Raw genomic sequence first — 27,747 nt, 5'->3', positions numbered from 1 at the left:
CAAGTATAGGAAAGACACTGTAGTGTCACAAGACGATCTGAACAAGGGAAAAAGCTTATGCACACCCTCATACCTTGGACAGGTATCCTAGAGGAAACTTCCCTCTGCTAACTAGGTCTTAGTTCCTGCACTCTCACTCCAAACAGTACAAGGGAAGAACATATATCAAGGAATTTGGGCCACAGGTTCTTAATTTCTGAGTCACAGAACCCTTGGAAACATGATAAAAGTAAGGATGCTAACCCTCCTCCCTGATAAATGCATAGACACATAGTCTTACATATGATTTAGAGAGCAAACCCTTCAAAGAGAGGCAAAAATGGGTTCTCATCCTTATTCAGTGGCATTGTGTGACCTTTGACAAGTCTCTTAAGCCTCCTTGAGCCCTAATTTCCTTATCTGGGCTTAGTATCCGTATGGGTTAACCTCATAAGGTTATTGGAGAGGAAATAAGAAAATAAGGGGAAAGGAAAAGTCACGAGCATAGCTTGTAACACACAGGCAGTCAATTAAGTGTAAATTCCTTTGCTTCTTTCCTCCCTCCCTTTCCTTTTTCAGGTCATCAGCTCAGATACCCAAGGGCTAAGAAGAAAGTAGAATAAAAGTAAGGGTTACGGAAGACAGTTTGCAAAGATTTCTGGGCCACACCAATGACTTTGCATCTTGCTTCTGAATAAGCCATCTGCTGGGGGCCCATAGACTGGCACCCTGCTGGAAGAAGCCAGCCCTGCAGGCAAGGGTAACTGTGAATAGGTAGGCAGACAGAGAAGAAAATTCAGGTACCACAATCCTAGCCCATTTGGTAGCTTTACCAGCTGTTCCTGGGTCTTCTTCTGATCCTGAGAGGCCTGCAACAGGGCTTCCTTGGCTTCTTCGGCTTCTTGACGCTCTTTGGCTAGTTTTTCAGCCTCACTCTGGGCACGCTTCCGCTCCTGCTCAAGCTCCAGAGCCCTGCGGGTCTGTTCTTCCAGTTCTGGAAAGAGAAGAAGGGGGAAAAGTGGTGAAGAGTGCAGATATGAAGAAGAAATACCTAGTTTCCCTTCTGGAGATGCTTCACCCTAGAGCACAGCTGGCAGAAAGTTCTAGGCACTCTTCCTCTTGCCTAATCTTTCATCTATCTGTAGCCATATATGGATTATAGAGCCTGAGTCTGCAGCTCAGGCAGAAGGGTCTCCAGCTCATAAAGTCAGGTTCTAGGAAAACCCAGTCTCAAAAATGACTCTAAGCCTCACCATGCTGAGCCTTCTTAGTCTGTTCCTCAATCTGCTTCAGTCTCTCCATCAGTTCCTCCTTTTCCCGTTCGATCTTCTCCTTCTCCTTTTCTGCCATCTCACGCTTCTTCTTCTCATTTTCCAGCAGAGCACTAAGAACAGAGAAAGGATGGAATAGTATATCAAGGTTACATGGAAAGGCCCGAAGTCTCCCTTGCTCTTGACCCTCAGCCCCTACCACACTTAGAGCTTGTGAGTTGGGAACACATTGCCTTATCTCCACATTTTTGTCTTCACATCATAGCCCCATGTGGGCCAGTATACTCAGGACCCTGTCAGTTTGTCCCTGAGTCAGGAGATCCAACCTGGACTCCCAGCTCTACTAGTAACCAATGGGTAACCAGTGGATAACCTTAGCTATGTCACTTCTTTGTTCTTGTTCTCAGTATCCCATCTGTAAAATGGCCTATTTGTCTTGCCTTGTCTACCTCATAGTTATAGGGAGTCAAGTTTTGACTCTGCTAGGATACTGTGCTTCAAGTCCAATAATCTCTATGGCTAGGGTATCAGTCCTTAGGCCTAACTCTGCTTGCCCTCTGAAGCCCAGCTCTAGGCTCTTTTTTTCCCCAAAGTGTGTTGCAAATCTAGAACAAGTATTCACTTTTTCTTGTCCCAATACCTCTTTAAAGAGGTTGCCTTCTCACTCTAGCCTAGATGTCTTTTCTTTTTCTGGGCCCTCAGAATACTTGTCCTATCCTTCTCCCCATCTTTCCCCTTTATTATTTTCCTCCACAGCACTTCTTACCATCTCACATACTGTTTAATTTGCTTATTTGTTCTGCCTCTTCCCACTAGAATATCAGCTTCCTGAGAGCAGAGATTTTTGTTTTTTTTCACTGCTCAATAATTATTGAGTGAAAAGATGACCCAGCCTTTGTAACTTCAACAGTTATGTACATACTGTTTTTTTTTCTCTTTATCCTACAAGACTATATATAAGGTCCTCGAGGGAAGGTTACTGTCAGATCCAGCTCTGTGAACTGCCCCCAATCTCAGTAAAATTTTTTTGAATAAGAACCATGGTGTCTAACATCTCAGACATGAACTCATTTATATTAGAAGCTTCTTGAGGATCCAAACTCTTTATGACAGAGTACCTACTAGAGCAGTGCTCTCAAACCTTGAAATGTATAGCAATCACCTGGGATCTCATTTTTTAAATAAACCTATTGAGGTGAAATTCATATAATAGTAACCATTATAAAGCAAACAATTTGGTGGCATTTAGTACATTCACAATGTTGTATATTTGCCACTTCTATCTAGTTCAAAAACATTTTCATCACTCCAAAACAAAAGCCTATATCCATTAAGCAAGTCTCTTCCTATCTCTCCTCCCCATAGCCCCTAATAACCACCAACTTGCATTCTGTCTCTGCAGATTTATCTATTCTAGATATTTCATATAAATGGGATCATACAGTATGTGAACTTTGTGTCTGGTTTCTTTCACTTAGCATAATGTTACAGAGGTTCATAAACATTGCAATATGTATCAGTACTTCATTCCTTTTTACAGCTGAATAATATTCCATTGTATAGTTGTACGATTTGTGTATCCATTCATCGGTTGGGCATTTGGACTGTTTCTACCTTTTGGATATGAACACTTGTGTACATGTACTCTTTAAGTTTATTTACTTTTGAGGGAGAGAGAGAGAAAGTGTGAGTAGGGGAGGGGCAGAGAGAGAGGGAGAGAGGGAGAGAGGGAGAATCCCAAGGAGGCTCCACACTCTTAGTGTAGAGTCAGATGCTTACCTGACTGAGCCACCCTGGCAACCCACATGTACTCTTTTCAACACTTTTGAGTATATACCTAGTAGTGGAGTTGTGGGATCATATGATAATTCTGCTTATTTTTTAATTTTTTAAAATATTTATTTTTGAGAGGGAGAGAGACACATTGTTAGCACGGGAGGGGTAGAGAGAGAGAGAGGGAGATACAGAATCTGAGGCAGGATCCAGGCTCTGAACTGTCAGCACAGAGTCCAATGCAGGGCTTGAAACCATGAACCGCAAGATCATGACCTGAGCAGAGGTCAGAGAGTCAACCGACTGAGCGACCCAGGTGCCCCTCATGTGGTAATTCTATGTTACACTTTTTGAGAAACCACCAAACTATTTTCCACAGTAGCTGAAACATTTTACGTTTCTACCAGTAATTTACATGAGTTTCAATTTCTCCACATGCTTGACAATGCTATTATTTTCTGTATTGATTTATTTACTTATTCTATATTAGTGAGTTATCAAGTGCTACCTCATTGTAGTTTTGATTTGCATTTCCCTAATAGACTAAGGATGTTTTCATGTGCCTGGTGGCTTCTTTGGAGAACTGATCACCTAGGATCTTAAGATGCAGATTCTGAGTCAGTAGATCTGGGGTAGGGTCTCAGATTCTGACTTTCTAATAAGTTCCCAAGTAGATGTTGATGTTGCTGAGCTTTGCTACACTTTCAATAACAAAGGGGTTACAGAGAGAGTACAGGGGCTTCATAAGGAAAATTCTGGTGGCTCTTCCTAATTCCACTCAAAAATCCCTACAGAATCCATGTTTAAATGTGCATGAAAGTTTCTGCTAATGCCACCACACTGGTCAGATAATCTGGAGCAACCCAGAGTCTGCATAGAAGAGCAACGACATTAAGGTCAAAGACAATATGGAACTATGTCTTCATGAGCCTCTGAAATCCTAGGCTTCTAATGCCTGCTTCCTGGGTAAAGGGATGCCTGAGACTTGAGAAAGCATCAGCCCTGTACAGCTCCCTCTCTCTACCTATCCAAGGATGGCTTCATATCTTTGTTTTTTGTTTTTGTTTTTGTTTTTTATAATTTGACACCTTTGAGAAGTTTCTTTTCCCCAGCCCCAGCCTCCACTCCACTCCAGTTCCACAGAACCTACCGTTCCATCTGTTTCTGGTGCTTTTCCTCCCGGGCCTGTGCCTTCATCTGCTGCACCTCAATGGTGTCAGGCTTGCGGCGGCGCATGTATAGTTCATGGTTCCCCATGCACAGGGCCAAGATACGCTTGTTAATCCGCAGCCGGGGAGCATAAAAGACAAAGTCCTGATGGGAAACCAATAATAAAAATGAATTTTAAGGGACAGATGAAGGTAAGCTTTTGCTTTTTGAAAAGCTAAGTCCAAAAGCATAGGAAAGGTTTTTTAGCCCAATTTTCTCATGTTAGAAATAGGAAAATTAATTATCAGAGTGGTGAAGTGACATAGCAAGCTAGCAACAGACCCAGGACTAGAACCCAGGTTTTTTGTCTCTGAAAACTACCAAACTACAATTTCTTGCAACTTGTGCTTATGAAAGCATCCTAAAATACCCTCAATCTAATTGAAAGATAGTAACTGACTACATCTGCTAATCAGGGATCCTGCTGAATCTCAGGGGCCTCTTTTAGAGACCCAATAACCCCTACATAACACACTGGTGAGTGCAGTATGGGTGGCTGGACTGTTTCTGTAATCTCCTAAAAGCACATCCCAGACACAGCCCCTTAAATTATTTTTGGAATAAGGCAAGTTGTAAATACATACATGAACACCTAAATCTCCTTAACATTGACTGTCCTAGCTGTCCTTTTTTTAAAAGAAGCCCTTGATCTCAGCTGGCTTTATTACTTACCTTTTTCTTATGAAAGTTGAACATAGCAGCGGTTTCAATAAACACACACACACACACACACACACACACACACACACACAAATTGTGTGAGTCTGAGTTTGTTATTACAGATACCACTGGACCAAGATTATCAGATAATGGATTAACTACTAGCTCGTCTGCCACTGAACCCAAACTACTACTGTATAAGCTACTATATAGCTTAGTGTGCAGTGGAAGGAGCACAGGCTCTAGAAGTCAAATAACTTAGGTATAAATCCAAGATTTACCATTTTTAGTTGTGTGATCTTGGGCAAATCACTCCATCTCTCTGAAACTCAGTTTAATCAGTTATAAAATTGGTATGCTACTACCTGACAATGCTGTTGAGGGTTAAATGAGATTATATATATATATATATATATATATATATATATATATATACATATATACATATACATATATGTATATACATATATGTATAATATATATACATACATATATATATATATAGTGCCTAGCAGCAGAAGTTCAGAGACCTCAAGGCTGGAGAAGAATGATTGAGGCCTCATGAGAATGGTCTGGCTGGGCATGGCCATTGACCCTTGTTGCACATGAGGTACACCAAAAGAGGAGACTCTTTTTTGTTTTTTTGTTTTCTATCTTACTCCCAATCACCAGCTTTCCAGTCTTATTAGCCACAGGCAACTGAAAGGGTGAAAAGTATAATGACGATATTAAAGGAATGAATAGATCCAAAGCCCTTTCTTGTTCTTGGGTTATTGTGGAGATAAGTCTTGAGAGGACAGCAGCAAAGTAACACCAAAAAACAAGTTTGGAGGATCATCTTTGGATCTGAACTTCCGACTCTATTCTTTCTTTAAAATTAAAAATAGGCCAGGGGCGCCTGGGTGGCTTGGTTGGTTAAGCGTCCGACTTCGGCTCAGGTCATGATCTCACGGTCCATGGGTTTGGGCCCCGCATCGGGCTCTGTGCTGACAGCTCGGAGCCTGGAGCCTGTTTCAGATTCTGTGTTTCCCTCTCTCTGTGACCCTCCCCCATTCATGCTCTGTCTCTCTCTGTCTCAAAAATAAATAAATGTTAAAAAAAAATTTTTTTTTAAATAAAAAATAAATAAAATTAAAAATAGGCCAAAGTACATGAACAGTTTAACTTTCTGGAGCCTAGATGCTTTAAAAAACAGATACACTCTCTGTTTCCACCCCTAGAGCATTAGGGCAGAAGACAGTGGCTAAGAGGCAGCATTTAGACTGCCTATGGCTCTCCCTCATCCATGCTTCTCCTGAGACACAGGTAGCAGGGCGGCACCAGCTACAGGATGCCTGTTAGCCATGTCTTGGCATCAAAATCCCCTTCCGGTGCCAATCTCTTTTGTGCCTCCTCCCCCCTACAAAAAAAAAAAAAAAAAGCCAGAAAAATGAGAGCAAGATGGTATGATTGCTCCTAGCATTATCAAGGTCTTGGTAAGTACCTGTCTTGGCCAGTAGGAGGAATCACTTACCGGGGCTTTTTTGTCAATGGGCTTGATGACAAATTTCTTGTCATTGAAAGAAATGTTTCTGATTTCACTCCAGGGAAAGCCTATCTTGGGAGTCAGTCTGTAGAGAACAAGAACATCAGGACAAGGGAAAGATAAGAAGGACATAGAGGGTTGGTGGTTTGCCCTCCACGCCTCCAACTTCTTCCTTAAGGAGGTAGATCCAGTGTTATCCTATGCCATGAGGACAGATGCCAGTATTGAGGGTGCACAAAAGACCTCCTGATACTACAACCAACATATTATTCCTTGTCCCAATCTTTGAGGTTTTTTTTTTTGTATTTTTTGTTGAGGCATGGACCTTTTAAAAATCTCTCACAAGAATCTCCAGCCCTATTTTATTGGGACTCTTCCTCTCGAGGTTGTAACAGCTGGGATAATGTAAACAATGAGCTCTAAGATCCAGAAATTACATGGAACAATAATTTATTATATCTATCCTCACCAAGGGAAGACAAAAGGGAAAAAATAAGCAAGTGAGATATGTCTGTAGCAAGAGGGATTATAGGCCAAAAGGTATTTAATCGTCATATGGGAATGGGATTAATTATAAACCCTCACAAGGTAGGTTCTAGGCTAGTGCTGTCCAATGGAAATATAATGAGAACCACACATGTAATTTTAAATTTTCTAATAGCTATATGAAAATAAGTAAAAAGAAATATGGTGGAATTAAATATAATAACAGTTCATTTAACCCAGTATATCCAAAATACTATCATTTGAACATGTAGATTAATATTAAAAAATATTAATGAGACATTCTACATTCTGTATTTCACACTAAGTCTCTAAAGTCTGGTGTATAGTTTATACTTATAACATATCTTAATTCAAGAGTAGCCACATTTCAAAGTGCTTAATAGCCACATGTGGCCAGTGACTACTGTAGTAGACACTGCAAATCTAGTCAATGCAAGATCTAGAGGCCTGGGAGGTTGTGCAAACATTTGGGCTGATCTAAACTAGGTAGAAAAAGGTGGGACCCAGGTGGGACCCAGGAGGTACAGTCCTACTTCATCATGAGCCCTAGGTGTCAGAGTGGCCCAAATAAACTAAGAGACCTCTGAGCTATACCTGTCATTCTGCTCATAGATGTTGAGACCTAGAGCATCCACCCCCAGCCACAGCTCTGAGCCTTTCTTGTTCTTGATGCTGAAGTAGTTCACACCATACATCTCCAGGTCCTGGGCAATCTTCAGATACTCTAGGACAGCATCTTCCCTAAATGACAGATATGGAGGTGTTACAGAGGGGAGCCTATGAATTAGACCCAGGAAGACAGCATCCCTGTTCTGCACTTATGACAAGAATGTTCTTAGCAGAGCCCAGATAGTGTGGTGATGGCAAAATGAGAAGATTTATTCCTGAACTAGACAACACCTAAATGATTTACTATGTTTAGAGAGCTCCTTCCCCATTTCTTTGTTGGGAAGAAGCCCTTGGTACCCCAGAAGTTCTCTAGGGATACTGAGGTCCCTTTCATTTCTTTACAGTCAAAACTGTTTGGGCTAACAGTTGCCATCATTCACAAAAATAATCCTGATTTGCTTTCTATCTCTACTTTCCCCTATAAATTGCATTCTTGTCCCTTTATCTCCAACATCTCCAGTGTCTTTAGTCTTTTGTCTCTTTTCCCCCACAACCTACTCTCATTCTCCCTAAAAAAAAGCAGTAGAACCCATAGTTTCCAGGGCAGGATTACCTAAGCATGCCCCGGTGCTCCTCATGCCACACCTGGATCCGCTCCTCCCACTGGTCCTTGTTGAGTTTATGCTGCTCCAGGACCCTGGAAACACAACAGATAGTAGTTTCAAGCACAAAACCCAAATGAAGGAGTAAAAGGGAGCTCACTTAGCTCTCTGAAGGGTTGATGCAAAGAAAATATGGAAGTCAGCCCACTGAAGTCATATTGGAAGTAGATGGAAATTACAGCAGGAGGTATTAATTAGACATAGGGAACTGCCTGAGATGTAGGAGGGTTACAATAATGGGTGGAAAAGAAAGACAATGGAAACACCTTCCTTTGTAGTTTTAACCAAAAAATCCAATACTAAGGGGGTACCTGGGTGGCTCAGTTGGTTAAGTGTCCAACTCTTGATTTCGGCTCAGGCCATAAACTCACATTGTGAGATTGAGGCCTGTGTCAGGCTCCATGCTGGGAGTGGAGCCTGCTTAAGATCCTCTCTCTCCATCCCCCTCTGCCTGCTTCTCTCTCTCTCTCCCTCCCTCTCCCTCTCTCTCTCTCTCTCTCTCTCAAACACACACACACACACACACACACACACACACACACACAATAATATGTTGTGGTCTCCAAGTAGGGCAGTAATGTATCAAGAGTCTGTGCTGAATTGAGAGGCTAAGAGTCAGGATACTCTCTCCTAGATCCCTGTGGGACCAATAGTTTGTGTTTATGAGAAAATTGCTCAGGGATGAGATCACAGCCCGTGTGATCAGAGAACTGAGCCCAAATAGCTTTGGAAGAAACTAACAGGCTCAACCTCCCAGATGTACTACATCATAAACAAGACTTGTATTAACTTTTTTATGTTTATTTATTTGAGAGAGAGAGAGAGAGGCAGAGAGAGAGGGAGACACACAGAATCAGAAGCAGGCTCCAGGTTCTGAGCTGTCAGCACAGAGCCTGATGCAACAACAAACCAACAAACTGCAAGATCATAACCTGAGCTGAAGTCAGATGCTTAAACCGACTGAGCCACCGCGGTACCCCAAGACTTGTTTTAAATATGCCATCTCAGACATCAAAGCAGTGATCAGGTAGAGTTCCAGGGAACAACCACTATCCCTAACACTTTCAGGTAAGTTGTGCATATGCCACAGCTCCAATGGGACTGAGGATCCCAGAATCAAGAACTTTCCCTTCTATCCGAAAGCTTATGAAAATGGCCATTGGATGCAGTAGGGAAAAAAACAGGGTTAAAAATTCAAAAGACTAGGGCTCCAGGTCTGATTCTGTTTCAAATGAGCTGTGAGAGATCTGGCAATTCATAGTGAGTGCCCCTGCTCTATTTCCTTCGCCAGGAAATAAGTATAATGCCTGCCTTATTCATTTTATGTGTTGTCGCGATGCTAAAACAAAAATAATGAATGTTTGAGAGCATTCAGCTTTGACGTTTATAAAAGCAGAAATCTCTATACACTGGCTGTCAATATTAAAAGACTGTTGGAACTCCCCCACATCCTGGCTTGGGTATTTCTCTCTCTCCTCTGTGAACCTCTGATACAAGAGGTCTAAATCAGTGAAAAGGATTGAGAAAATGGAACCAGGATAGGATATGTCAAGCCGTCTCTGGTAATCCATACAAGCACCTGTTTCCAGAGTAAAGAAGTTCTGTAATCAGGCAGAGAGGGAAAAAAAAAACTTTTTATTTTGAGAGTCAGAGAGACAATAGGGTATGGCGCCATATGCAACTATGTCTCTCTGAGCAGCATAAGATGGTCCTCAGACAGACCCTAGTGGAAAGGAACAGATCTGGCAGTCCCTGTGTAATAGAGATTGGTCAGCCATGGACTGCAGCCCCCTCCCGCCAAAGGCACCACCTTACCTCTGTGGCAGCAACTTGTCCCCAGCCAAGTAGCCAGACTTGTGGACTTCCTTATTGAAGTCACCATATTTAGACTGGACAGCATAGGAGGCCAGCAGCACAGCAGTCTCAGGTGGGCAGTAAATATCATCATTGAGAATGCCCTCCTTCACTTGCAGGAAGAACAGGCGCTGGGTGATGTCCTGGATCAATTCCTCAGATACATCCTCAGGGTAGAACTTAGCTCGGAACTTGAAGAGTAGAGGGCTTTCCTTCCGCACATCCTGGGCAGTCACCTGGGAATAATAAGAGGTTATGGGCTCTCAAAAAAAATATTTTGGCTGTAGGATGGGGAGAAACACTGAAAGGTCATCAATTTGGGTAATCCCAAAGAGCCAGGGGACAATTGTTTTGGTAATTCAGAAAGGAGACACATTGCTTTCACTTGGGGACCCAATCCCATGTCCGTAATTGCTTCCCTTCAGAGATTCCTTCCTGAAATGACCTAAGACACACTAATGATCATAAGCCTTTAAGATCCCACCATCTGACAATATATCCAACTGCCCCCAAATTTTGAGGTTAGGCTTAAGAAAGCTCCTCTTTTAAGTCTCCCACAACACTGTAAGTTAGCAAAGTAAAAACCAGTATGTATCATTGAGCCCTGGGAATTGGCTAGGCAAGATAACAAACTAGAATGCTTTTTAAAACCTGAAGTTGGCTCTTGAGAGCTCCACATTTGCCCAGCAAATGTCTCCACTCCTCTGGAAAATAAGACTTTGCCAGCAGAGGGTGGGGCACCTATCCCCTAGACACAATCAGAAACACAAGCCACAAGACATTGGAAATCCCCAAGGACAAAGTTGGGAAGTTTGAGGATACTGAGATGGAGGACTACCATGTTCCTGCAGAGATACTGCATGGAGGTGATGAGCTTGAATGGACATATACTCAAATCATCTCATTTGGAGTTCGACTGAGATAGAAAATGAAGAAAGAATGGGTTAAATAGATGATGGGTATTATGGAGGGTACTTGTTATGAGCACCAGGTGTTGTATGTAAATAATGAATCACTAAATTCTTCACCTGAAAATAATATTACACTGTATGTTAACTAGCTGCAATTTATGAACTTGGAGGAAAAAATATGTGCTAATAAACTTATGTGTAGATGCCTATAGAGGAAAAATAGAAAATCAAGAAAGAGGGAAGCATCTGTATGGAAGTTAGGTATGAGTCGACAGGTGGAGCAGGGACAAAATAAGATTAGGAGACCCTCAAGATTCTTTCCAGTTCAAGAGTCAGTGATTCTCTTTTAAACAATCCTCCTAGAGCCTTTAAGTTTGGCAAGAAAAAATAGGATGCTAATCCCCTCTTGAAATGGCATTAATGGCTGTGGTCTAAAACAAGTCAAAGTTTAAGACAGAGCTCCCAGGAAAAAAGAAAGGGTCTCTCCATCCTTGGACGTTGGCCATTCTCACTGTTAGAAGTCTAAGTGGAGACAGAGCAAGAGCTCTGCCTTGGCTGAGGTCCTCTGCCTTTATTCTAATCTAGTGGTCAATGGACCACCCAGTGAAAAACACAGCCCAGAATTTTCCAGCTAGCACATATTACCCCATGAATAAGATGTAATGGAGAAATGAATTCCAAACCCAACAATGGGATAAATAGTTACCTTTTTATTGAGTTTCAGCCAAGTAGAGAAACTTTTAGTGTCCTGGTACTGCAGACCAAAGAACCAAACTTCCCTCAGGCCAATAGTTTTTACCACCTAGAAAAGAAAATAAAAAGCAACAACTGATTGAATACATACTTTGTGCCAGGGACAGAGGATACAAAAGTCCAACATGGTCCCTGAATTTATTTTTTTTCCAAGTTTTTATTTAAATTCAAGTTAGTTAACATACAGTGTAATATTGGTTTCAGGAGTAGAGTTTAGTGATTTATCACTTACACAGTAACACCCAGGGCTCATCACAAGTGCCTCCTAATGCCCATCACGCATTTAACCCATTCCCCCACCCACCTCCCCCCTAGCAACCCTCAGTTTGTTCTCTATAGTTAAGAATCTCTTATGGTTTGCCTCTCTCTCTGTTTTTCTCTTATTTTATTTTTCCTTCCCTTCCCCCATGTTCATCTGTTTGTTTCTTAAATTCCACATATGAGTGAAATCATATGGTATTTGTCTTTTTGTGACTGACTTATTTTGCTTAGCATAATACATTCTAGTTCCATCCACATCACTGCAAATGGCAAGATTTCATTTTTCATGGCTGAGTAATATTCCACTATGTATATATAAATATTTATATATATATATGTATATATTTATGTTCCACTATATATATTTTTATATATATATATATATTTATGTTCCACTATATATGATATATATATATATATGTTCCACTATATATGATATATATATATATATATATACACACACACACACATATATATATATTTTCTTTATCCATTCATCAGTTGATTGGTCCCTGACTTTATTTTTTTTAATTAAAAAAAAAGTTTATTTATTTAAGAGAGACAGTACAAGTGGGGGAGGGGCAGAAAGAGAGGGAGACAGAGAATCACAAGCAGGCTCTGCACTGTCAACACAGAGCCCGACATGGGGCTCGAACTCATGAATCCGTGAGATCATGTCCTGAGCAGAAACAAAGTGTCAGACACTTAACCAACTGAGCCACCCAGGCGCCCCTGGTCCCTGATTTTAAAGTACATAAGGTGTCCAGGGTCTGGCAAGGAAATACACTTGGGCAGCAGTCAAGAAATGATGTCAGCATCTCTTTTGCACAAGATACTTCCGCTGAGGTAGGGAACAGGTCTATTACTTATAACCACTACCACACATCAAAAACGTTATATCCATTATCTTCTTTGATTTTCACAAGCCCTGTGATATATTTACAATTAGCCCAATTTTATAGTGAAAATAAGGTTGCAAGAAGTGAACGTTCAGTTAGTGAGTAGCAGAATCAGGTCTGTTTGACTCCAAACACATTCAAATCCAGTGCTTTCTGCCACTTCTTCCCTCTGTGATGCCATGTGCCTTTCCACTCCCAGAATGAATTAAAGGCTGGAAGTAGAAATTGTTGGTTTAACTCCTATATCTTGTTCTGCTGGATTGTTCCTTTATTTTTAGAAAGTAGGAATATTCCCACACTCTTTTAACTGAGTCCCATTTACAATGCCCAAGAAATAATGTTTGGGGAGACATAACAGGCATTGTGGTATCTATATACTCCAAAGATGTGCTGTGTCTGGGTGCTGAGATGCTTCTTTCCAGCCCTGATTTGAGGCTATTCATGATTCCCCTTACCACTCACACAGGTTGAGAGTGGGAAAGAGGGTAGAAACATGGTGAGTACCTCAGTATGTATAGTGGCTAAGGGGCCCCTTGTGTGGTGGGCCTTGTGGCTGAGAAATGGGTAGGAAAGGGAGAGCAGCTAGGAGATGGGGTTTGTTTTCCAGTCCCTGACATTAGCATGTTAATGGTTCTAGCTGGCAGCTGAACCCAGAATGCCCATCACTGGAGATGGAGGCAATAAAGTTGAGCCACACCCTAATTGGTTATGCTGACTACCTTGAGGCATGGGCAGGGGAGATAGGAGAGTGAGGTGAAGAAATGTACCTGGAGATAGAAACAGGGAAGAAAAACCCAATATTTCTAATATCCTTCCTTGTGAACAAATCATATATTCCCTCAAAACACACACACACACACACACACACACACGTACACACCTCCACTATATCCACAAAGTTTCTACTAGGCACCCAAAGCCAGGCCCCATAGTCACTCCCAAAGCTTATAATCTAGAACTTCAGAGGCCCCAAGGAAAAAGGATCTCATATCTATTAAGTAACTATTATGTACCAGGTACTGAACACTGAAAAACCCTGAGATAGCTATTATCTCCATTTTATAAATGAAGAAACAAAAGCTTACGGGGCAACCTGCCTACAACCATAAAGCCTAGACTAGAATCCTGATGTGCATGACTCTAAAACCCTTTCTTTTCTAGCATGCTCTCTTTTAATTACAAGAAATCACAGGGGCTTAGGAGCCCTGGGGTTCCCAAACGACTAACTGCCTTGTCTCTCTTTTGCCCACATATCCAAGCAAGGTAATGAGCTTTGACCATCTCTGCAGCTAGATATGGTTCCTGGCTTTCCCACTAGGTTCAGTCAGCAACCACTTTGGAGAGAAGCCGTATATATCCCCCCAGTCATCAAACTTCATTGCTCACTGAGGCATGCATGGTGATCAACCTTCCCTTTCACAGCTTGAATAAGGCATGAATAAACCTGAGTGAAAGTCTCACCTGTCTCTGATTTGGTGTGTGATCTTTATGCAGCACATTTCCCTCTCTGGGACTTAGCTTCTTCATCTATCAAGCTTTTCCATCTACTACAACTCATATGGCTTGACTAGTCTCTTTCTTACCTCAAGTTCAGTCTACTAATTAGGTTTATTTTTAAATGACTAAGAAATACTGTCCCATTTCCCACCTACCTCTTGCTGACTTGGGTAACTAGGAACATGTTTAGAAAAGATAAGTTGTGGGGGGCATGGGATGAGAAAAGATCAAAAGACTTCCAGGATTCAAAGGCAAGGTGAGTCCCTGAGTCTAAGTTAACAATCAAAAGGAATTGCCTATAGGTTTTAGATGTAGAATACAAAATGCTCATGTTGAAATGTGATATTGGCATCTTTTGTGGAGGATAGAGGCGGGGCATGGACAGAAAAGATTATTTAAAGCACTATTATCTAATCCTAGTTCTAAGATAGAGCCCAATTAACAGTTCTGATGATTTTCACAGGGTTGCAGAATGATAGTGGGTCCAGATGCAATTGGTGGGAAGAAGTAGGTCAGCCCCAGGAGAGAGAGAGACACACTGAAGATGCAGAAGATTAGGGCCAGGATGCTAGGTCATGGAGTGGCAGACTGGGACAGAACTGGTAGGGCAGCAAGTTGCATCTACCAACTGTATAGGTTCAGAGACACCAGAATTAAAAGGGAGTAAGGCAGGTACAGACAACATAGCCAGTTGTAGAGGTCCCAGAAGTGAACTCCCTAGCCTTGTTTTGTACCACATTGTTCATTTTACTAGAAGGATGGGTAGGAGTGTAATAAGAGGAAGACCACAGGACTCAAAATAGTTCTAGGATCTGGGATATCTCTGAGGAGAAGTTGGACAAATAACAGCTAAGGTGATGTCAAAAAACAAAAACAAAAACAAAAAAGATTTCAGGATCAGTAAGGAATTTTAATCTCTCTGAGCTCTGCTTTTTCCTTTTCAAACACAGAGAAATCAGATGCATATAAATTTTCCATTTCCTTAGGCTCCAAGGCTTTGGAGAAATGAGCAATATCTCTCGGCTTCCAATGAAGTCCCAAAGTGAGGAAATGAGGGTGTGGAGGGAAGGAAATGTGATCTAAGGTCAGAATTGAGACTGAAAAAGAACAAAGGATAAAACAGATGACCCCTAGACTACAGGCTATAAGGAAGTCTCCAATTAAGGTCCACAGGGTACTGGGAATCATTTGTTCAGGCAACTCTTGTCTCCAAATGAGGCCAAGCTTCCCTTGCTTCCAGCTTTGCTTCCAGCTGAGACTTCCACTCCAGACAAAATGGAAACCCCATCTTCTAGTGGGAAAGAGTATCTAGGTTATGGTTCCAGGAACAACATCTGCTGCTGCAGTGACTAGGGTCCTTACCATTCCACTCTGAGAAATGGTTCCATTTCTGATAAAAAGATTCTTTCTTGGTTCCCTTTGACCCCAGACTGCCAACTTACCTGGCCTGAGCTAACATTTCTCAAATCTGCCATGGAATAAATCCATAAACAGCAGAAAATAATAAATACATGTACTCAGAGGACACAAAAGGGTAGTATATCCCAGGGGATGTAAGTAGATGGCTTCAAGCCAGAATTTCTTTGTAGCCTCAGGTTTAATCTTAATCACATGTGCACATTTTACATCTACTCCTTAAATGTTTTAATAATGATATAGATAACATCTACAAGTAAAATTGATGCTCCAAGATACTAAATCAAATTCATCCCACAGCTCTGTGTACCTCCTCAAACCAGTTATATACACTTATATATACACTGACTGTGAATTCTATTGAGCCACACAACACAAACTCCCACAACAGACTGTGCAGCATTATAGAGTCCAAGCATCATAAACTAGAAAACTGAGGTCCAGTGAGGAGAAGAGATGTGCCTCTGAGAAAATCCTCACTAATTTCTAGGAGCATCTGAATGTAAGAAAGAACCTTCTTTTGTCACTCCTCTGCATGTGAATGCTGCTTACATCTGAGGTCTATGGATGGAAGGGGAGATCAGGTAAATTCTGGAGCCCAGAACCCTCTTTTCCATAACCCCCATGCATCTATCTGAGAAAACCAACAAGTGATGTAATCAGCCACTTCAGAATCCCAGATCAGGATTGGGAAGCAAGACTGGAGCTTCAAAAGGAAAACTGCATGAAAACTTATGTGCAAAATTCTGTCAATGCCCAAACACCTGAGGCCCACTGAGATCCCATTATAGGCTTGGCAGAAGCTCTATCAACCACCCATCTGAAAGCAAATCAACACACAAACTGAAAAGTTCTAGTAGGGGTTGCTACCAATGCTGTTTCTGCTGCCCTACACTGCCTGTGTTCAAGTGGCAGTTCAAGTAGATAGACCACACTCAGCTAGGATTCTAAGTTTAGGGACAAATTTCCTCCACTTAGAATAGGAACAGGTAAAGAAAGGTGAGGTCTCAGAGGATATAGCTGACAAAAGGCACTGGGAAAACTGGAAAAGATATATGCCTTGATTCAAGCCACTATATCACTTCCTAGCTATCTGACCTTAAATAGGTCTTCCCCCCTGCTCTAAGCCTCTGCCCCTCATCTATAAGATGGAGATATTAGTATTATAATAATAAATGTTAGTTATTTTATAAAATAAAAATGGAAGGAAGAAAAGAAAATGTTGTTGCCTTCAATGCAGAGTCCACAAACCCTAAGGAATTTACTGAGCCAGAAAATCTTCCTGATTTAATGGCTCTTTATCTGAACTCCCAGGGCAATTTCTACTACTTATTTAGCCTTTAATAAGAACAACCAACACTCAAATGTCTGCTGTATGCCAGACACTTTACTTATTTGAGGATTAAATCAGACCACAAAATTTGTGAAATTAGTTTGATTACAACTTTACTGAAAAGAGTAAAGTCCTAAGAGGCTAAATGAGCCATTCAAGCAGGACAGAATTTGAACCCAAGGCTGACACCAAATCCCATGCTTTATACACTGTGCACCACCTCTATACACAACCTTAACCTCAAGGGTGTTTTGTTATATCTGGGAAGAAAGTTGCATTTACTTTTCTCTGTTTCTATAGGCAAAGAACTCCAAGTTCCTTAAAGACAGAGATGGTGTTTGATAGGTTTAGAGATTTTTCTTGAGACACAGTAGACTTTCAGTCAATAGTAAATCAGTCAATTAAAAATTAATGCTCTGAGATTTCACCTTTACTGTAGAGGTCAAAATCTTAAAGAGAAGGGGCTGGTTAAGCTAGAGGCCCTGGCTGGGGTGGAGCCGGCAAAGGGTTCTCAAAGTGGAACTCATGGTCGCAACACTGCCCCTTAGTGGCACCTACATAATCAAGAGTCTTTTTGGATGTGCACCAGGATGAATCAGTCAGTTGAGCATCCATCTCTTGATCTTGGCTCAGGTCATGATCTCATAGTTCATGGTTTTGAGCCCCACATCTGTGCTGACAGTGCGAAGCCTGCTTGAGATTCTCTCTCCCTCTCTCTCTGCCTCTCCCCTGCTCATGCTCCCTCTCTCTGCCTTTCTCTGTCTCTCTAAACAAACAAACAAACAAACAAACTTTAAAAAAGAGCCCTTGGAAGAATCTCAGGCTTTAGAAGTGGTGGTAGGTGATAGAATTGCTCACACTCTTGTGCACACTCACAAGAAGAAACAAAAGTAAACGGAGGAACTAGGGGCTACACTTCCCTTTCCAATCAGGTCTTCTGTCTCCTCAAGCTATGACTTCCCATTGTTGCATGTTATGTATTACTGGTGCCAAAGAGGGTGCTTCCTCTCTAATTAGCTTCCTCTCTAGTCACTGGCCAGACAACTTCTGGGTTCCAAGATGGCCCCAGAGCTTTGGTAAATTCCTCCCAAGAAATTCCTCCCAGCTCCTTCCTCTTAGGCCCCAATTCCACCAGGAGGGCCTCCTTGAATAATGGGTCTCAAAGCCCAGATGGAATGGACTCCTTCCCTTATGACTCATCAAGTTAGAAGGAAAAGATCATATCCACCAATAGCCTGTGGAAACATACCTCTGTGGATCCCCATCCAGACCTGCACTAACCCCAAGAGTTCCAGATGTTCAACTTCTTGTCTGAGTTCAAATATTTTTCCCCTTTTCACCCATGGGGTCCCAGCTCTTCCCCATCTGACCTCACAGAACATTACTGTTTCCTCCTTCCTATGACAGTCCTTCAGAGATCTCAAAGCAGAAAACACATCTTCTCTTGAGTCTTCTCAACCCAAACAGCCTCACTCACCCTGCAGAATATTGCAGTGGGAAAACTATAGTTTTTTAGTCAGATTTGTATTTGAAACTCCATGTTATAACTTACTAAACTGCATATAATCTAGAGTATATTATATCTCTCATAGGCAGGATCATTGTAAGGATTAAAGCACCTAGCCAAGGCTAGTCCATAGTAAGTGCTCAATAAATGATATTTCTCAAAACAACACTGATTTTCCCAATGAGAAGTCATGAACTTCTTGGTTTTCTCCTTTTCCTCTCCCTGGCCAGTATGAAAGATTAAAGTCTGTCAAAGGTTTTGTTTGGGAAGTAGTAGCTTTCACAACCATCATACCATCTGGCTAGGGTTCCCCACCATCTGGGCTTCCTACAGAACAACACCCACAGTACACAAATCAAACCAACACTAACAAAGAATTACCATGCCTTTTGGCTTTCTGAAGTTAATAAGTTAATAAGTTAATTCTTTGTTCAAGAATTTTTTCTGCCCTAGGGTCTAAATTATGCCTTCTTCACCCTCCCTCTACAGTTATACCCCTCCAAAGCAAATGAACAAAGCCCCCAATGTTGACATCAGGAGATGGCATCATTTGGCTTGAAAAGGGTGATGTGTAGATCCAGGGATCTGGGAAGAAGTCTGAGAAAAGGCCAAAGGAGACTTTCTTCCTTTCCCTCCCCAGCTCTGAGGAAGTTCTTAGACAATAGAGGAACTCAGAGGGAAAAAGAGAAAGGGAAGCAAGAGGGCCTAGAAAATCCATCAAGGATGTGGTGCCAACATCCTGGACAATATCAGACCCCACCTCACCAGAAAGTGGAGGAGAAATGGGGTAATGGCCCATCTAAAGGGATATCAGCCTCTGGAAATGGGAATACAATTTCACTCCTGGAAGTCTGGTCACAGATGGCACATTCCTTGGCCCTTGGAGAGTCTTTGAATGCTGAAAGATTCTATGGCCCCCACCTGGCTTTTACATTATATAGCACATCCCTTATGATAATAGTGAAGGGACACCCCTTGAGTTAGAGATGGGAATGAGACTTCAACATTAACTCCAAGGCATGACTGCAGGTTATGAAGTACCCTCATAATGTATTCATCACTCCCAGTGATATCCTAAGTTCCAATATTCTTTTGAGGGCATACTACCTCAGGGAGAATAACTTGGTTTCCTTCTACTAGGAAGCAAAACAAAAACAAAAACATGTGACAGGGGCCATGGGGTGCAGTGACTAGAATGTAGCATTCAAATCCCAGCCAAATACCAGCTAGATACAAAAAGCTACTTAATTTCTGAGTCTCGTCATTAAAATGGGGGAAGAGATCGCTTATATCTTTCCAACTTGAGAGGAAGGCTCCATGTGTTAACATTTTTAGAGCATCTAGAAGAGTCAGACCCTGCTTGCTTCTCTTTTCTTCCATGTTCAGGACCAAGGATAGGATTAATCGTGGACATCCAAGGAGCAGGCTGCCGAAGTTAAACTTTGCCTTTATTATTAAGGCATGGGTCAGCCTTTCTTTTGACCTAGCTTGGAGGAGCATGTAGGAGAAGAGATTCCCAAGAAGTGGGCATTGTGGTGGGAATTATTAGGAGAAGTGGAAAAGGGTAAGAAACAAATAGCCCTTCTCTTACTTGATCAAACAGCTGTTTCCCAGTGGTGTTGGGCTGGATAGCAAACTCCAGCTCTGCATCCATGGTGGTCACACGCACGTTGATCTAGAATGAGATCAAAGGAGGCAAGTTAGTTGTCTGGGTCTGTGCTTAGCAGAGCCTGGGACAAGTGTATCTATTCAACAAGAGAAGAGGGAACTAGTAGTATGCTAAGAATCTGAGCAACTTAGATATTGGTGGGAAGGAAAGGAGAATATTTAGACAAACAATAACTCAGCCTTGGCTCCCAACCAGCTTACTGAAGAAAAAAAACATAGCCACAGAGCAATGCTTACCAAGGGGCAAACAGATAAATGCAAATCAGCCTACTATCAAGAGGAAGCAACTGTTGATTGTACTTCTTCCAGGAAGCCTTCCCCACCTATATCAGCCAGCTGTAAACCCACACCATTCTCCTCCCACCTCTGATCCATAGCCTGAATTATCTATAGCACTGGTCTTTGCAGACGCAAGTTAAGGGCAAGATAAAGAACACTGGGTTCCAAGCCTAGCACTGTACCTGGCTCAATATACTGGCTTATCTCCTTCCTGGGCCTTAGTTCACCTCATCTGTACAACAGTAGTAATGCAAGGAAAGAAGTCAATTACACTAGGTGATGACCATTTCAGTTCTACTGTCTATGGTTCTATATACTGACTTGCATTGTTAGTACCTCCTGAATTATTGGTCTCCCTAAGAACGAAAGTGGAAAGGGGCCTCAGCAAAGGTAGTTGTTCATTGCACAGAAGTGTTACCAAAGCCAAGTCAGCAGAGGGATAAGGGACAGGAACAGGCACTGATGAAAACAACAGGTAGTTACATACATGATTTTATAGGCACTGGAATAAAGTACCTTCCACTTTTATGAGTAGATCCCCCATCTTAGGTCAATGATAGCTGAAGTTTCATCAGTAGAGATTTTTTACTTTGGCTGAAAATTTGGTAGTGATGGTAATATTAGTAGCAATATGCAGTAGTTTTCATGTATGGAAACTTGGTACTCACAAGGCGATTCGTATGCACTAGCCCATTTATTATAAACAATCACTTTGTGAAGTAGATAATGTTATCTCCATATTGAATAAATAATGAAGATAAAGAAATAAATGTTATCTAAAGTCATATAACTAGGATGTAGGGAAGACAGGGTTTGAATTCTGATCTAAATCCAAACCTCATAATTTAAACTGATACATTAAGCCCTTCATACATCAAAGTACAAAACATCTCCCATGAAAATAAATGATGGATTAATTCTTTAAATTATAGGACATTTAGCTTAAGTAATCTATATGGTACAGCCACAAGATGGTTTGTTATAAGGTCATATAAAATATTCTGAAAACTATTTCATTCCCAAGTAAAATAGTTCAGTAATATTAAGTAAGGAAGGGAAAGCAACAAGAGTGCATGAGCTCAATGCCATAAAAAGTATGCACAGAGAGATAATAATTGGAATCATGCCTAAGTGTTAGTCAGGCTTGGTTTTAGGGTAGTGATGAGTGTGTTCCCTCTTCTTTAAATTAAAAAAAAAAAGACCCACTAATCCACATTTTCTAAGATGCTTACATACTACTTGTACCATTGGGTGGGAGACTAAAAATAGAATTATCAAAAATGCAAATCCCCATGGAGTGGGTAAGACATTAAGTCTTATCAGTCTTTGACACCTCTGGGTCTTTCCTGACCATAGGGGTCAGTTAGCGGGGAAGAGGGGGTCAAACAGCCATTTTGCCAGCTAAACAATTCTGATGAGGACCAGGCCTGGGGAAGTCAGGGAGTCAGGGAGGAAATCTATTTCAAGATTGACAATGGGACAGGAAAGGCCCTGAAGGCAGGAACAAGTAAGGCAAGTTACCCCAGTGGAAGACAACAGGCAAGATTAGCCACCTTGACTTGGTGTTATCCTAGGCTTCCTGCCAATCCAGTGACCTCTGCAGAACGGGCCCTCATAAGATAGGGATAATGAAGCCCAATGGGCTAGAATATGGCTTCAACATCTAGCCTCAAATCACCCTTGAAGTGGGTCAAGGGAGACTTCAAATCACCAATGACTTGAGGAGATAGGACAGGGTGAAAAAGAGACAGTGGGCCTTTTAGTAAACTGGACTTCATTATCACCTCAAGGTTTCTGTCTTACTTAGATTTACTTCCCAATACCAAAGACTCGGTAGGTACTCAAAGGATGTTGGTTAAATGAGCACTTCTAAGCATGGGGATATAAGGTCACCTTTTTACTGTGCCATGGACCCTTCTGGCAGTCTGGTAAAGTCTATGGACCCCTTTTTGGAATTTTTATAAATACGTGAAATAAAGTGATATAAGTAAACCAATTATATTGAAATGGTTATAAAAATATGTGCTTTTTATGATATTAAGTAAATGTCTAGCACCGTATCTTATTAGTTATTTCTACTGTAATTTCAACATTGTGTTGAGCATAGTGATACTTTGAGAAATCTACAATAACTAGAGAATTGAGTAATGTATAGAGCTGTCAAATTATTATGTTGTACACCTGAAACTAACATAACACTGTATATCAACTATACTTCAATAATAAATTTTTAAATAAATAAAATAAAAAGTAAACATCACCAAAAAATTGTGATATAAAACGTTAGTAGATTTCTACTAGTGACAAAGTCACAGGTACTGCCATTATTACCACTTCTTTTTTTTTTTTTTTTGGCCTATATTCATAATTGAAGGAGGAGCTAAATTTCAATGAGAGATCAGTAAAAACAAATATATAATTTTTCCCAATCCAAGTTCATGGATCGTTCTCACTTCAGATTATATCCATGGACCCTCATGGAGGCCTAAGGATTCCGGGTCAAAGAGCTTCCTATAATTTATTTCAATTCACCCAATATCAATGGAACACAATATTTAAGGAACTATAGTTAGAGTAGAGCTATTGGACCAGTCCCTGATCCCAAGGCACTTATTGAATAATAAGAAAACTATAATATACAAGGAATACAAAGAAGACCATGAGAAATGCCATAGCAGAACAAAAGAAACCTTTTGTGGAAATAAGGAACCACAGTTCAAAGTGATATCTGCACTGGTCCCTGAGAATAAACTTCATTTTGAAAGAAGGGATACTGCAGGAGTTGGGGGTAAGAACACCCAAATGTCTCAGGTATAGAAATCAATATGTGCAATGGCCCAGAATGAGACAGGGATGGAGATGGTTCATTAAGACCTGCAAACATGCAGGTCTACTCCAGTGTGAATGAGGCCTGCATAGTGAAAAACAGGCAGGGAGGCCTAAAAGGTAGGTGGAGGGCCTTGAAGGCTATGCTAGAAAGCTGGGCCTTATCCTGTTAGCAGTAGCCAGAGAGCCTTGAAATTCTGAGCAGAGTGGGGCAGAATCAGAATAGGGCTTTTTGGAAGAAAGTGCCCAGGGAGGAAACTGACAAAAGAGGTGGGACTCCAGGGAAACATTCCACAGCCTAAGATTTCCCTTTAATTTCCACTATTGGGAAGGACTTCAGAAGAAATAAGCCAGTGGCGATCATAGATCATGTCAATCACAGGCCATGTCAATGTAGTATCTTCAGGGCCTAGCTCATAGGCCCAAATATTTAAGTCAAATATTTGTTAAATAAATGTTTCTTGAATAAAATCAACTAGTAGATGGTAATGCAAGCTGGTGCAGCCACTCTGGAAAACAGTATGGAGGTTCGTCAAAAAAGTAAAAATAGAACTACCCTACGACCCAGCAATTGCACTACTAGGCATTTATCCATGGGATACAGGTGTGCTGTTTCAAAGGGACACATGCACCCCCATGTTTATAGCATCACTATCAACAATAGCCAAAGTATGGAAAGAGCCCAAATGTCCATCGATGGATGAATGGATAAAGAAGAAGTGGTATATATATATACGATGAAGTATTAGTCGGCAATCAAAAAGAATGAAATCTTGCCATTTGCAATTATGTGGATGGAACTGGAGGGTATTATGCTAAGTGAAATTAGTCAGTCAGAGAAAGACAAAAATCATATGACTTCACTCATATGAGGACTTTAAGAGACAAAACAGATGAACATAAGGGAAGGGAAACAAAAATAACATAAAAACAAGGAGGGGGACAAAACTTCTGTTTTGAGACTCATAAATATGGAGAACAAACTGAGGGTTACTGGAAGGGTTGTGGAAGGGGGGCGGGGCTAAATGGGTAAGGGGCATTAAGGAATCTACCCCTGAAATCATTGTTGCACTATATGCTAACTAATTTGGATGTAAATTTAAAAAAATTAAAATTAAAATTAAAAAAAAAGAAGTAAGGCAAGCTAAAAAAATCAACTAGTAGAAAAGGCTGGGTTAAGAATATGCATGTCACACAGGCTAGTGTTGTCCATGCTTCCTTCCTCCTAAATAGACCATCACCCCAGAACAAGGGCTCTCCTAAAATCCAAAGATGTCCAGCTGAAACCAAACTGGAACCTACTTCTCCAGAAACCCTGCTCAGAGTTTCTGCCATTTCCACAGTGGCTGTTTCTTCAGGGAATATAGCCTGATATCTCTTGAACTTCACTGTGAAGACAAATACTCTTAGGTTTAAAATAATTAGAAAGGAAAGCAAACAAAAGGGAACTTCTATTCTTGCCACCACTTAACTCAGAAGAAAATGTGAGTCATGATGACAAGGGTCATAGGTCTGGTACTCTCCTGTTTTCTGCATGTTGGAGTTAGGGGCAAATAAGGATAAAAATATAGCTGAGGCCTTAAGGTTATAGGTAGAGTAGGATTCTTGATCAAAGAAGATCCCTTGTTCTCTGGAACCCTAGGGTGTAAGGTGAACTGCAGGATCAGACCCACTTCCACACAGTGGATGCTCACAGGGCCCACTGGATGCTCACCCTAGCTTCACTGAAGGCTCACCCACTGCCTTCCTTTTAGGCATGACATCTGCAATTTCAATGACAAGAGGGTGGTCTAGTTTGGGAGGCAAGAACCTGAAAATAAAACCTCCAAAGTCAGCAGAAAGTTCCCAGGAAGCCCCTCAGCTTGGCAAGAGTGGAGGAACTGGCCTATGTAGGGTAGCATTTCATACTTAGAGAATTAAATCCCTTCCAAACCCTGTCCCTGCAGATATAGGCACAGGCTGAGGTCAAAGATTGGGTCTCTGGAGACCACTAAGGCTTTAGGGAACAAAAAAAGTCTGAGTGTGGTAGGGATGGTATCACCCTCTCATATACACTAGCCCTCCCACCTCTAGCCCAAGAACAATAAATACACTGTTATTTATTGAACAACAATTGAACACGGACACTTCCCACACCAATGCTCTTCATTGGACACTAACAAACTTATCTCAGTGGTCTGCCAAAGTCCTCAACAAACTGGGATCTCCAGTTGGCTGGCCTAGAAAACAAAAATAACCAGGCCAGATGCTACCTTGGCTGTAGCAGCTGGGGTACTTTGGACTCTGGGACTGGTCAGCTTCAAAGAAGGGACTGGCCCTCTCTTTTCCTAGAGCTAAGAACATACAGGTGAGCAATAGCCAGACCACAGCAAGGAGATCAGGACAATGTTTCCCATCACTTGCCCCATATCACTGAGCTACAAGATGGCCCTTCCTGGAGAGAAGTTTGGAGGAGACAGGGGAGAAAGCAGAGAAAGAGTCAAATAACAACAAATAATTTCCCTGAAGCATGGACATGTAAGCCAGAAAGAATTAAAATTACTGGTCCTACTTCATGGATGACGAAACTGAAGTACATAGAAGCACATGACAGACAGATGGAAATGAATGCTTACTGAATACCAAATATGTGCCAAGCCCTTTCACCCATAGTCTCACTTAACATCACTGAAACCAAATTTAGTCAGCTCTAAGTAGGGGGAGACTGGTCTTCTAGACATTCCCGGAGCTCCTATCATGACTCCACCTACCTCTCTGGTCATGCTGATTTCACTGTTGCCTTCAGACACTGCCTTGACAACTATTTTGGCCAAGGCCCAAACACTCTGGCATTGAAAGCCTGAGCACATCTGGGAAGCAGTCCTTGGGAAGGCCCCCTCGCAGGGGCAGAGCTTGCAAGTCAGCCCAGTTGGGTCTGAGCTCAATGACCTCACCCCCACCTGCCACCTCCCCATTCTCCTCAAAAGTCCACATGCTCCATCCTTCCAGTGGAACTGCTGGTATGAAGAAGACAAAGGCAAGTCAGGGAGGGGGACAAAGGCAGGACAAGCCTTACCAGGGCAACTCCAAAACTTTAGTCTCTCCCCTGGACAAAGAACAGTCACCAGAGTGTTACTTAAACTACCTAATCTCCATTATTTAGGCTCCAGCACCCACCATTTCCTGCTGCCAGAACTGAGGCAAGGGCAGGGCAGGGCAGGGCAAAGCCTGGTCTGTCTTGCCTCTTGGGATGACAGCACTGCCTCAAGCAGCTGTTTTCCATAAGGGGAAAAACAAGGGTTGCTTTGAATCTCCAGCCTAGGAGGTATTCTCCATCTCCCCCTCCTCCTCCTCCACTGACTCACTCACTTCCCAGCAACTCAGCCATTTCCCTATTGACTTAGACATTGTACCTGGAACAGTTAGTTATCTGTTCTGACCTCTTCCTCCCCATCTCCATACCCTTAACACATCCAGAAAGACCTGCCTGGGGTTAACCCTTCCTATGCCTGTGTCTTTTTTTCCAGTAGTTTCTAGAAGGGAGAGCCACATCCAACCCACGGACACCCATATCTTAATGGGTCAGCAGTAGTTCTTCAATAACTCCAATTGCTTCAAATGCCATGGGAGACAAGGCTCCCCTTTTACTTGCTTTGGCCCAGTCCTGCCCTCCAAAAGTTCCCCAAGAAGCATTGGGAGACAAGGGCATGTTGGAAATGGGGTGTTATTCCCCCAGCACCATATATTTGGAGAAGTAACCTCCACATGTAACTAATCTCTCTTAGCAATGAGAACATAGCTAACTTGTCACTATGGAAATGAGAGTTCAGAGCAGAGGCTAAAGCTGAAAAGGTCAGGAACTGTAAGGCTACCTTACCAAGCTGTAGCTTCCCCATTAACCCAGACTTAATTACATCAACCTCGGGCTGAGGCAGAGTCCCCCCCCCCACCCAACGCATGAAAGTCAGGAAGGAAACTAGCTCCTCCCTATTTGCACTTATCTCCAGGAGTTACTCGCAAATTCAGCTCAGCCAAACCATATTCCAGAATAAAACAACACATACTTCTCTACCCCCACCCCAGTTCATCTCTCCTTAGCTACAGGGGCTGCCCACTAGCTCCTTACCATAGCCTCTTTACAATTCCTCAAGATTTCAATCCTAGCATCTCATCTGGCTCCTCCAGAATAACATCCTTATGAACTTCTCATCCCTCTTCTTCAAGAGAATAAACAGTTCAGAATCCTAAACTGTCAGAGCTGAAAGAAACCTTAGAGACAATTTGATTAAAATTCTGCAACATACACCTGGGGAAGCTGAGGTCCAGGAAAGGAGAGACACTGTCCCGGAGTCATGCAGCTGTTAGGCAG

General features: G+C 41.8%; 1 protein-coding gene across 1 annotated transcript in view; it reads right to left on the bottom strand.

Annotated features, from left to right (window-relative positions):
* Window positions 1-27,747, bottom strand: part of MSN (moesin) — a 65,530-nt gene that overhangs the window by 3,880 nt on the left and 33,903 nt on the right. Inside the window, exons 2-10 of the mRNA XM_045472953.1 lie at window positions 20,218-20,301; window positions 11,667-11,762; window positions 10,011-10,285; window positions 8,147-8,230; window positions 7,519-7,665; window positions 6,406-6,502; window positions 4,174-4,337; window positions 1,233-1,363; window positions 813-973 (exon numbers count right to left, since the gene is read on the bottom strand). Of these exons, the coding sequence (XP_045328909.1) occupies window positions 813-973; window positions 1,233-1,363; window positions 4,174-4,337; window positions 6,406-6,502; window positions 7,519-7,665; window positions 8,147-8,230; window positions 10,011-10,285; window positions 11,667-11,762; window positions 20,218-20,301 (1,239 nt within the window). The remainder of the gene's footprint in view (window positions 1-812; window positions 974-1,232; window positions 1,364-4,173; window positions 4,338-6,405; window positions 6,503-7,518; window positions 7,666-8,146; window positions 8,231-10,010; window positions 10,286-11,666; window positions 11,763-20,217; window positions 20,302-27,747) is intronic.

This window comes from Leopardus geoffroyi, chromosome X (genome assembly GCF_018350155.1).
Source record: "Leopardus geoffroyi isolate Oge1 chromosome X, O.geoffroyi_Oge1_pat1.0, whole genome shotgun sequence".
NCBI classification, from domain to species: domain Eukaryota; kingdom Metazoa; phylum Chordata; class Mammalia; order Carnivora; family Felidae; genus Leopardus; species Leopardus geoffroyi.
This window is presented reverse-complemented; position numbering and strand designations above follow the sequence as displayed.